The 12,819-nt window shown below is 41.3% G+C and overlaps 1 protein-coding gene across 1 annotated transcript in view; it reads right to left on the reverse strand.

The window, feature by feature from the left end:
- GOLGA5 (golgin A5) overlaps positions 1 to 12,429 on the reverse strand; it is a 32,808-nt gene extending 20,379 nt beyond the window's left edge. The window contains exons 1-4 of the mRNA XM_049612274.1: positions 12,162 to 12,429; positions 9,468 to 10,041; positions 2,093 to 2,320; positions 119 to 338 (exon numbers count right to left, since the gene is read on the reverse strand). Coding sequence (XP_049468231.1) covers positions 119 to 338; positions 2,093 to 2,320; positions 9,468 to 10,011 — 992 coding nt within the window. The 5' untranslated portion in view covers positions 10,012 to 10,041; positions 12,162 to 12,429. The remainder of the gene's footprint in view (positions 1 to 118; positions 339 to 2,092; positions 2,321 to 9,467; positions 10,042 to 12,161) is intronic.
- Positions 12,430 to 12,819: the final 390 nt, after the last annotated feature.

Raw genomic sequence — 12,819 nt, forward strand, 5'->3', positions numbered from 1 at the left:
CTCTGTAAATTTCAAAAGCTAAGTTTCCACAAAGTGGGATATACTACAGTGTTTATCATTACTTGTATTGGAAAGAAACTTCCCAGCCCCCTTGTTCATGACTTCTAGAGTGAGCTACCTCGATTTTTCGCTCTGTAAGGCTTCCAGGGCTTCTGTGCGGGAGCTCAGTAGCTGGTCGGCTTCCTGCAGCCTCACTTTCAGCACACCCAGCTGCGAGTCCTTTGCGGCCACTGCTTCAGTCAGATCGTCGACCTGGGCTCGAAGTTCTCGAGTTATTCGATCACTCTTTGAGTGGTCAACATTCCACTTTTCAACCCTTGCTCTTGCTTTGTTTAATTCTAAAAAAGACAGAGAGAAATGTCTCTATCCAAGCAGACACGCCTTTCTCACAGCACACACAGATTCTCCTCTGCGCCTTTAGGACTGACTGCCAAAATTGGGGGCTTAGACGTATCTTCAGACTATCTGCTCCAAATGGGATACCCACTTCTCAAGGCCAACACTCACATCTACATTACAGTTAAGAGGCTGGAACAGGGCATGATAATAGCTGCTCTTCTACAAAAAAAAAATTTTTTGAGACATAGCATAAAGTATTTGGGAGCCAAAACCAGTATAGAGCAGAATTCACAACACTAAAATGGTCGGTGGATTCGTAGAGTTCTGCTAGAGACAGGACGAATGCAAATCCAAACCAAGGGCATACGCTCCAGTAAGACCAAACAAACAAAGTCAAAACCTGAAGATAAACACAGGAAAGAATCTGTTTCTCTCAATCATCGTAGCAAAAAGATGCTATTTTTTTAAATGTTTTATTTTTTGAGAGAGTGCAAGTGGGGGAGGGGCAGAGAGAGAGGGAGACAGAGGATCCGAAGTGAGTTCTGTGCCGACTAGAGAGAGCCCGATGCAGGGCTTGAACCCACAAACCATGAGATCATGACCTGAGCCAAAGTCAGACGCTCAACCAACTGAGCCACCTGGGCACCCCAAAAAGATGCTTTTTTTTTCAAAAATTTTTTTCGTCCTTATTTATTTTTGAGAGAGAGAGAAAGAGAGAGACAGAGTGTGAGTGGGGGAGATGCAGAGAGATGGAGACACAGACTCCAAAGCAGGTTCCAGGCTCTGAGCTGTCAGCACAGTGCCCAACACGGGGCTTGAACTCACAGACCATGAGATCATGACCCAAGCTGAAGTCGGACGCCTAACCGACTGAGCCACCCAGGTGCCCCCTATTTTTTAAATCTAGAAAGAACAGTGCAGTAAAGATTTCCACATCCTTACATATGATCTGTAACAACAGTCTGCTGGCAAAACAAAATTAACATCAAAGCAAACTCTACATGGTCTCAGGAAAGGCTCTATTTCTATGTCCACGTTAGTCTGGTAAAGTGAAGTTTTTTCTAAAGTCAGCCCAACAAGTCTTAAACTTCCTTCCTCTTGTACTCTTCTGGGCCTCCATCCACGTCTTGGCCAAACTTTCCCACCGTCCCTACACTCCTTTCTAATCACTGCCAGGATCCAGGGCAGAGACTTCTCTTATTTTCCCTTGGCCACACTTACATTAACATTAACATATTCCCCACCACTACCTCACTTGTGGGATTTTTTTTTACTTTTAAATTACCTATTTCTGAGGAATCCAAGGGTTTTCTACTCTAGGGCCACTTCACTGCACATTTCGAGACAGTACTTTTCAAACTGAATTCCATGTTTGCTTTACAGCCCCAGGAGCAGTGCAATACCGTGACCTCGCCCACTGGTGCCCACTACTTTGTTTAATCACACCTTTGGTTCATGAGCAGCTCCCCCTAAATGCTCAGAATAAATCGATCCAATGAATCAGATGATTACTGATGTTCCGTTCTCAGTCCCTAAATTTCATGATTCCTAAAGAATGACCAAACAAGCCAATGTTCTGGTTCAGGTCGGTGGGAGGATGACTGGTCTCACTTCTAAATCTGGGCCCTGTTTCTATGAAAATGCTATTTTATAAGTCTCATCTGAAATATTTCTAAGTTTTGATGTAATCAAATCTTCGTTTATTTTTGAAATGTTAAATTCCTAACCCTGCACAATTGAAATAAGGCTCTACCTTCTTGAGTTTCCTTGGATCTTTGAAGTAATGAGGCCATTTCTTGATTTAAAGACTGAACCTCATTCCTCAACAGTTGGTTCTCCAACCGAAGATTAGACAGTTCATGTGATTTGCCGTCAGGAGTAGGTGCTGGATTGTGGTCAGTGCAGGCAGCACTTGATGATACATTTTCCTTTGAAGAATCCTCTTGAACTTCATGGCCAGAATCTGAATTATTAGAGGTTTCTGTAAAAAAAAAAAAAAAAAAAAAAAAAAAAAAAAAAAAAAAAAAAAAAAAGAAAAAAAGAATACACTTTTGTTACACCAGAACAGGCACTGCATACACATGAGTAGCTTACTTTGGTAGAATGCCTTGTGGCTCAAGTCGACTGCTACAGCTAAAATGACAGCTTAAATTTAAATAAAATACAGGGTAAATTTTCAATAGACTTCCTTCTGATGAAATTTCATTGTCCTACTTGGAGGCTACAGACCTCTAAGGATCTCAAAGTCTGGATATACTGAATGAATGGTGATGCAGAACAGACACAAGAATACAGTTCTGGGAAGGAGAAAACCAGAGAGGATTTAAGTGGTTGGACTTAGGTAAAAAGGGTTTCAGTCTCCCTTTGGGCTTTAAAGTATTTTCTTAAAAAAAGAGACAAGTCCCAACAGTGAAAATACTGGAAAGGCACAAAGAACAGCTGTGGGTTTCAAGGCAAGGAGAGTAATAATATGTCGGAGCAATTTGTTACATACCAAACTTGAGTCTAAAAGGTCTTACTCAAGGAGCTAGAGATTCGTAAATTCAGATTCATCCTGCTTTTGTTACAAAATGTGATGCAGATGCATTTTTAACTTGCTCTAAAAAAACGAGGTACAGTTATATAGCTAAATGATAAAATGGACGAAAATAGTAACAGTACAGGCAAAAGAGCTGACACTTCAGAAAGGAAGATAAACTACTGACCCATAATCGTATAAAAAAGTTCTCAACATCATCAGTGATCAAGGAAAAATGCAGATTGAAACCACGAGAACCAGTGCACACCCACTAAAATGGCTACAATTAAGAGGACGATGCCAAATGCTGACAAAGACACGGAGCAGCCAGAGCTCTCCTAGATTTTACTGGTGGGAGCACAAAATGGTATAACCACTGTGGGAAAAGGTTTCAGTTTCTTATGAAATTAAATATGCAGCTACCATTTCGCCTAGTAATTCCCTTCCCAGATTTCCACTTCCTAGAGACATGAAAACATTTTCCCACAAACAGACAAGAACAAAAATGGTCATAACAGCTTTATTTACAATAACCCAAAACTGGAAACAATCCATTGTCCATAAAAGAGACTAAAGTGTGGTATACTCAGAACAAATTACTGATATATCCATGGATCTTACTAATGTGGTGAGGAAAAAGATAAGAGAGTGGACATACTATATGATTCCATTTATATGGAAGTTTTAGGAGAAAAACGAAGGTGAAAAAAATCAGAACAGTGGTAGTTGGGGAAATGGGGTAGAAAGATGAACTGGAAAGAGACATGAGGCAAAGGGACAAAGGAAATGTTATTTATCATAATAAAAGTGTGGGTTACATAGGCATAGCCATTTATCTGTATAGCTAAGATTTGTGCATTTCAATATACAGAAAAAAATTATGAGAAATCGAAATCTGAACAATGACTAGGTATTAGGTGATACTGAGGAATTATTAAAATTTTAGGGTGATTATGGTGTGGATGTTTGTTTTTAAAGCTTGCATCTCTCTAGGGTCATCAAATGAAATATTTCTAGAAGAAATGATAGGAGATCTGTGATTTGTTTCAAAATAATTCTGTGGCGGGTAGAGGAAGGGATGGAAAACGGGAGGGTATAAAAGAAATAAGAACGGCTGTAAACTGTTTAGATAATGTAGTCAGATAATAGGTATTATTGGAGGGAGTCATCAAAATCTACTTTGATATATCTGAAATTTCCAAAATCAAAATTTAAAAAAAAAAAATCTTTTTTTTAATGTTTATTTATTTTTGAGACAGAGAGAGACAGAGCATGAGCAGGGAAGGGGCAGAGAGAGAGGGAGACACAGAATGTGAAGCAGGCTCCAGGCTCTGAGCTGTCAGCACAGAGCCCGACGCGGGGCTCGAACTCACCAACTGTGAGATCATGACCTGAGCCAAAGTCAGACGCTTAACCGACTGAGCCACCCAGGCGCCCCAAAATCAAAATTTTTTTAAAGAAATAAAGTATATATCCAAAATTGTGGGATATATATAAAGTAGTATTTAAAAAGACATTTATAGGGGTACCTGGGTGGTTCAGTTGGTTGAGCATCCGACTCTTGATTTCGGCTCAGGTCATGAACCCAGGGTTGTAGGATTAAGCCCTTCATTAGGCTCTGAGCGGACAGCACAGAGCCTGCTTGGGATTTTCTCTCTCCCCATTTCTCTGCCCCTTCCCTGCTTGCTCTCTCTCAAAATAAATAAATAAATACACATTTTAAAAAAATAAATAAAAAGACATTTTTTGTATTTAATATATACATCAAAAATGAAAGGAAGAAAATGAGTTAAAGGCTATAAAAACAGAATAAAACCTGGGGCGCCAGGGTGGCTCAGTTGGTTAAGCGTCTGACTTCAGCTCAGGTCATGATCTCATGGTTCATGGGTATGAGCCGTGCCATTGGGTTCTGTGCTGACAGCTCAGAGCCTGGAGCCTGCTTCGGATTCTGTCTCCCTCTCTCTTTGCTCCTCCCCTACTTACACTCAGTCTCTCTCTCTCTCTCAAAAATACACACACACACACACACACACACACACACACACACACACAATTTTAAAACAGAATAAACCCCAAAGCAAAAATTAACAATAAAGACCAGAAATTAACAAAATAGAAATCTGCTAGAGATAATTAAAATGGTCTTTTGAGGGACATATCACAAACATTATGCCAATAAATTTTTAAACGTATATGATGTTGAAACCTATCAAATTGTATACTTAAGTATGTGTAGTTAATTATACGTCAGTTATACTTCATTAACACTGTTTAAAAAAATAGGCATTTATCACAGTGCCAGATACTGATATTCTTCTAGTAGTATCTGTGATCAAGCTTTGGTTTCTGCAGGGTTAGTATGAATGATTAGGTTGGTGTCCAATTGGGTTAAGGTTTCAGCTATGACCCTTTTACTATTTTCCTAAAATTAAGTAAAATAAATACAATCCCCCAAAGTACATATGAAATAGACAAACTCTTAGGAAAAAAAATGTAACTCACCAAAAACAGAGGAAATGGAAAACCAATAGAATCAATAGTTCAAACTCCAGACCTGATGGTTTTACCAGTGAGTTCCAGCAAAATTCAGGGAATAAATAATCTCGGTTTTACATCAAATAATTAAGACAACAGAAAAAGAGGGAACACTTTCAAATTCATTTTATAAGGCTAACATAACTGTAACACTAAAACCTAACAGTATTACAGGTCACTCTCACTTATGAAATAAATGCAAAAATCCTAACTGGAATATTAGCAAACTCAAAGTCAAGTCTGGTTTTAGGTTTTAAAAAAGTCAATTTATTTGTATCCCATATTAATATTAAGGAACAAAAAGCATCTTAAAAAATCATATGATATACATACAGGAAAAAACACTGTAAAAATTCAACATAAAAACTCAAATTAGAGGGATGGCTGGGTGATTCAGTAGGTTAACCGGTTTCACCAGCTGTGGGTTTGACCCCTATGTTGTGCTAACAGCTCGGAGCCTGCTTGGGATTCTCACTCTCTCCCTCTCTCTGTCCCCCTTCCCGCTTGCTCTCGCTCTCAAAATAAATAAACTTAAGAAAACACAACTCAAACTAGATACACATAGATACAGTATTCACCTGATAAAAAGTACCTATAAAAAAACTAACACAGACATTGTATTTGGTTAAACTGTCAAACCATGGTTAAGACAAAGAACAAGATACTGGTTCTCAGCCCAAGCCAATGCAGTGAGGCAAGAAAGAGATTCTTTTTAAAGATTAAAGGGTTAAGAAGGAACCAAACTGTCACTATCCACAGATACTGTGTTGTTGAAAATCTGAATGTACAGAAAAATAAAAGATTAAGAGCTATGTAGGCTGCTGTGTATCAAAAGCCAATACATCAGGAACAGAAAGTAAAACTTTAAAAAGGATGCCATCTACAAGTTTCAAAAAATATAAACTACCAGGAATAAATCTGACAAAAAATATGCAAGACTTTCATGAAGAAAATGATAAAATCTTAAAGAAAGACACTTAAAAACTAAGTTGAAATTGTACCATGTTATTATGGGTGAGAAACCTCAGTTTTGTAAAGATGCTAATTCTCACCCAAACGGAAGCAATAGACTCCCAATAAAAAGGCCATAAGAATTTTTGTGAAACTTGGAAAGCAAATTCTAAAATGAATATGGATGTACAAAAAAGTCCAAGAATAGCCAAAACATTCTTGAAAGACCAGATGGGAGAAATTGCTCTAGGAGATATCAAAACACTATAAAACTACATGAATTAAGACAGCGTGGCATTGGCACAAAATGCCAGGGGTGATATTGCAGATTGACAGGGAAAGGAAATATTTTCAATGACTAATGCTGAGATAACAGTATGGGGGGAAAAATGGAACTAGATAGGCATCTACCTTACACCGTTTATCTAAAAAACCCCCAAATTTTAAATAAACATAAAAATATGAAAGGCAAAACTATAAAACCTTTAGAATACAGGAAAATATCCTTATGGCCTTAGGACAGGAAAAAATTTTCTAAGACACAAAAAAACATACCACAAAGAAAAGAACGCTAAATTCATGTACATTAAGAACTCTACTGAGATACCACAGAGAGAAGTGGGGGAAAACCAAGGTAAAACAGAAGGAGGTGTAGAAAGAATCACCATCTGGAATATATAAAGGATATCTATGAATCAATAAGGAAAAAGACAAATGGTCCATTGGAAAAAATTGATCAAAAGACTTGAATAGCACTTCCCAGAAGACGAAACCTGCGTAGTTAAATATCTGAAAAGATGCTCAACCTCATTAGTAAGGAGAAAAATAACAACACACCTGATTAACAAAACACAGTCACTGAAAATATCCAATGTTGGTGAAAATGCAGAGCAGAAGCAATATTAACCATAGTTGTTCAAGTATAAATTGGTACACCTGTTGAGAAAACAATTCTGGTATACTACCGTACCTGGAACCCTGTCACACCCTACAACCCAGCAATTCCATTTATAGACGTTTCTAGGCATCCTAGGGCACTGCTTCTCAACCTAGGGTGATTTTGCTCCCAAGGGACATTTGGCGATATAGATATAGATATAGATATAGATATAGATATAGATATAGATATAGACAGACAGGCAGACATAGAGAGGGGGGCGGGGAAGAGAGAGACATTTTTGGTTATCACAATTGGGGATGCTACTGGCATCGAACGGATTAAGAGGCCAGGGATGGTGCCTCCTACAACAAAGATTTATTCCACCCACCAGTCCCAAGATTGAGACCCTGCCCTAGAGAAACAAAACTTCATCATTATAACTCCCACGTATTAACTGATTCTAACTCCTTTCCCTGTCAACAGGTTTCCTTTGACTCCTTTACAATCAAATGTAAGCGGTTTTCCTTAAAAGTAGAAAAATATCATCAACTTTCTTTGAAAGACCTCTATTAGCATCCCATTGCTATGGCACTTACAATTTACCTGGCCCTAGTAATCTCCTGGAAAACAACAACAAAAATATCATATGCCCTACCTCCAGCCCCGGAAAATCCGATTCAAGAAGTCTGGGGAGGCACACAATAATTCACTTTTCTTAATCACACAAGTGCTTCTAACGCATGTTGTCCAGGGACCACTCTTTAAGAGAGAATGATGTATACGAATAATGGGTTTAAACATGTAAACGGAGGCATACAAGGGCCTTCACAAACAGCTCCCAACCTTCTTTGCTACCTTCGTTTTCTTTTGCTGTCTCCTACACACTGTGCCCACAACAACTACTCTACCAAACGTGTACAGAATCTCTGCATTGAATGCTGTCTCCAACCCCTCTTCTTTTTCACCTGGAAACTTCTACTCATTCTTTGAGACTCAACTCAAACCACAGACCCCCTGTGAATCCTTACCTGAATACCTTACTTTCTCCTTAATGGCTCCACAATACTCTAACCGTATTTCAATTTCTGTATTTACTATACTATATACTAATATACTATAGTTTTGTTGTCGTTGTTGTTGTTGAGAAAGGGGGGGAGGAGCAGAGGGAGAAGGGGACGGAGGATCCAAGTGGGCCCTGCACTGAGAGCAGTGAGCCTGATGCAGGGGCTCAAACTCACGAACTGTAAGATCATGACCTGAGCTGAAGACAGACCCTCAACCGACTGAGCCACCCAGGTGCCCCATAAATTATGTTTACATGTCTCTCTCGCCCTCTCGATCCTGTTAAAAAGAAATTTAGGAGTGTGTGTACATAGTCAACTGTTACTGCATGATCCTGTCTTGAAAGCCCCAAACACTTGCCTCTTTACCACTTTATCTTGACAGATTTTATTCACCAACAGCCAGGACTACGGGAGAAGCTTTAATATTTAAGAAAATAACAAGCTTCCAATAATCACCAACTTTATAAAGAATCTCTGCAAGAACCTACCATGTGTTTGCTATTTTAAAATGGTTAGTAGGTACCTGAATCAGCCATATTACCACGTTAACCTCATTTTTGCAGGTGAGAAGATCTATATATACAGGTAATTTCACAGCAATGAAAACCAGAATTCTAAACTGTTACTTCACGACCAGGTCAATGCCTTCAACCCTTCAACTCGGATCGAAGTTCAGTCTCTCAGCTTCATTTCTGAGGGATGCAAGGGGTAAACACACACACACGCGCACACATGCACACACACACACACACACACACACACAGAAAAAGCCCTCACAATCCAGAATAAATGTGAAGGACATCCTCCTATTTTATCATCCCAAAAAGAAATGAATTGAGATAGTTCCAAGTCCAAAATTATGTTTTCTTTCAGATTTCAAAATTTTCTTTTTTTTTTTGTAGTTTAAAATATCTTAGAGAATCATCCTGGGCAGAATTTCTTAGATCCTAGGCTGGGTAAAGGTACCCAACAGACAACATTCAAAGGTCCCTATTATAACTGTACACTGACTAATGGCTTCCGTGTCGTCTATCACGTTCATTCCACATTTTAGAAGCTGCCTTTACACCAGTGGGGAAAGGTAACATAACAGAGGATGAGAAACACTACCAGAACATTTCAGGTTATGACACGTCCCATTTGCTTAACTCTAAAAGAAACCAGAGGGCTGATTAACTACCATCGCCTTGGCTCCTAGAAGGATTTTCCTCAACGGTTTTGACGGTGGTCACGCTGGTGTTCACAGAACCGACACTTGCTGTCCGAGAACTCTGAAGGACAGGTGTCTTGCTCCTTTCTTTTTTGATTTCCACCCTCCCGGTAGGCTCCTTCTGTGAACTATTAAGAAAGTCAAACAGCAGCTCATCATCAGGTTCTGACTTTTTTCTTCGAACAAACTGGGATGAAGGCCTAGGAACAGATGTGTTTTCAACAGAATGAGAGGTCTCCACTGATGTCCTAGATCCTACTTTCACATTTGCTGTGCCAGCTAAGAGAGTGGCTTTCTGATTTCTAATGTTATCAGCTGCTGAGGAAATATAAGCAGCTTTAGATCCAGTCTGATAAGTCAAATCTGTATTTTGCTGAAGTTCAGGATAGTCAGCATTTTTGTTATATGTGATATTGCCAGTGTTCTCTTTTCTACTGAGAGCTGTTGCAGCCCCTTGATCAACTCGATTTAAAAGATCTTCTGCCTTCCCAGCAAGATCAGCAAACCAGGACATGATGGTAGCAGAATAATCCTATTGGTGAACCTGTAAAAAGGACATAAAGTGGTCAGTATGGCATAACAGCAGAGCACAGCAGTGAAGACCAGGCTCCGAAGTCAGACAGTCCTGGACTGAAAGCCTAGCGCTGCCCCTTACTAGCTATGTAACCTTGAGCAAACGACTTCACTGAAACTGAGAACCTTTACCTGGAAAATGAGGAAAATAAGCGTATTCACATTATAGGACGGCTTTAAGATGAAGTAATCTATAAAAACAACTCTGCAAAAGGCCTAACACGCAGTAGACACTCATTTTAGTAGTTGCTATTACCATAATAATTACAGCTATCTCTACTGTTATAACTCCTATTTCAACAATAGGCAAATGTTACTGTAGCAAACATAAGTAGCAAATAATCAATATAGTAAAATTCCAGCTCAACCAAATAAAAAGAATTCCCTGAAGTTTGTTTTAAGGTGCTAAAACTTGAAGAAACTTCTGATTGATACTAAATCTCCATGTTTAAATGCAGCAGTATTATGGATAATTTAGATGTGCACATATATAATCTGTCTAAAGTACACTTACAATAATTTACATTCTCAGTACCTACTATGTGCACACTGGCTAAGTTCAGAATAAAAAAAAATGACTGCACAGCCATTTATTTGATAAATAGATCTGAGTACTTTTTGGTGTGCCAGAATGAATTAGAATGATGAAGTAATTAGTCCTTACAGATACAGAAGTGTACTAAAAAAGTCAACAACCATTTCTTGAATGTGCACATTGTTGTGCCTGGCACGCTCTTTCGTCATTAACTCTTTCTTGTTCTTAAACTTCACCTGAATGTCATGAGCTCCAAAACACAGTTCTCTTTCTCTCCATCTAGCTTAGGTTCTATCATTCTCTGTTCGCATGCTAGGCTTTACTCTCACAACCTTCCATGTTTTATATGATTTTTTTTTTCTGTCTCTTCCTATTGGAAAGAGGAGGAGGGAAGTGGCTGGATGAAGGCCAGGTCTGTTTTGCTTACCACTAAATTCTCAGCACACAGCAGGCATCCGTAAATACTGCTGAATGTAGTTTGTATGTCAAATGCCATACAATCATTACCTTTATCACACATAATTTTCACAACCACATTACGTAGTAAGTAGCAGTATTCTTTTTTCACAAACGGGGAAAAGATTTAGAAAGATCCCAGAGTTTCAATGGCAGCTTAGCAACTCAAATCTAAGTCAGCCAAACCCAGTTTTTTTTTTAACCGCTGCCTTTCCCATCTAGCCTCTCAGTAACTGAATAACCTCAAGAAGAAACTCACCCTCTAAACCTGTTCCTTACAAAATGGGACTATTATATACCTGTATATTTCACAGTTTATGTGACCTCAAATGAAAATGGAGGTGCAATGCTCTGTAACATGTAAAACTCTTTACAGATGTCAAGTATTATTCTCAAGCAGACATTGGTGGCGATTGGGCGGCAAATGATCCTTACTAATTAAAGGAGTCAAAGCATACTTATTAGCCCCCCATATCTCGCCTCCTATTTTAAAGTTAATGGGGCTTTAAAACAAAACCCCATGCCTTAATGTTGATTATCCAATTAAATACAAACAGCGGTCCTGGGCACTTGCCCCACTGACAACTCCAGCGGACTTCAGAGGTGCAGTGCCCCCAAGTAATTAATTTCTCAGGCATTGCCCCAGGAAATGGCCCACAGGGACGGAGATGAAGAGAGGGTGACAGTGCGTGGGCTGGGGATGGGTCCGCAGACAGCAGTGGCAGGGTCTGCTTCGAAGGCCAGGTGTCAACACAGAAGAAGGGAGGCTGGGGGTCAGTCGGTCGGTCCCAGGGACTTTGTCGTCAACAGATCTCAGGTGGGCGAGTACAGACCCCCGCTTCGCTCCCCACCTGCCAGGCTGAACCTCTGGAGGGGGAGGAGCTGCCAAACCCGGCTGGGGGCGGGGGGCGGGGAGGGAGGAGAGGGCAGGGCACTCAACAATGCCGGCTGAGGCCCCAGGGGGCTCTCCTGCCCTCTCCCTCAGCCCCCCAAAAGCGCAGAGACCAGAGTCTCCGCTTAGGGGACGCCAACCCCGCACCTACGGCCGTTAACGCCCTAGGCGGACCCGTCCGGCCCACTGGGCTCAGCTGCCGCCTCACCTGAGGACTCCGGAGCGGCTGCACCGCGGCCTCGTCGCCCGCCAGGGCCGCCCCCCACCTCGGCAGCCGGCGGCTAGAGGGCCAGGCAGACGAAACCTGGTCCCGGCCCGGCCGCGGCCCCGCTCCTCTTCCGGGAGACGTGGAAGGGCGGCGAGGACCCCAAAACAGAGTGGCTTCCGAGCTGCCTGAGCGGCCCGGGACCGACAACAGCCACCTGGAGGCGACTCAGGCGGTGGCGCCGGCGGCTGCGGGGGCCTCGCTCTTGGCCACGCCCTTCTTCCGCCTGGTGCGTGTGACGTAGCTCTCCTCCCTTGGAGGACGACGGTCTGCACGCGGCCGGCATAACATTGTAGGCCACGCCCCCCAGGGGGGCGGGACCCTGGGCGGCACCGCGGGGTGACTGAGGCGGTACCCCGCCTAGAAGGAATTTGAGGCCTGAGTTGGGCGGGGCGTGAGACGTAGGTGGACCCCCAGCCTTCACCTTTCCCTCTTCGCCTGCCAGTTTTTAGGGTAAGGATGCTGAGGACCCAGGGCGGGAGATGGGAATACAGAAAACAAGATCCCTGAGTTCCTGGAGATTCCTTTACTAGTGGCAGAGACGGATTTTAAATAAACCAATGACTGAACAAGACGATTTTAAGAACGCTATCAAAGTTGT

The sequence above is a fragment of the Panthera uncia genome, assembly GCF_023721935.1.
Source record: "Panthera uncia isolate 11264 chromosome B3 unlocalized genomic scaffold, Puncia_PCG_1.0 HiC_scaffold_1, whole genome shotgun sequence".
NCBI classification, from domain to species: Eukaryota; Metazoa; Chordata; class Mammalia; order Carnivora; family Felidae; genus Panthera; species Panthera uncia.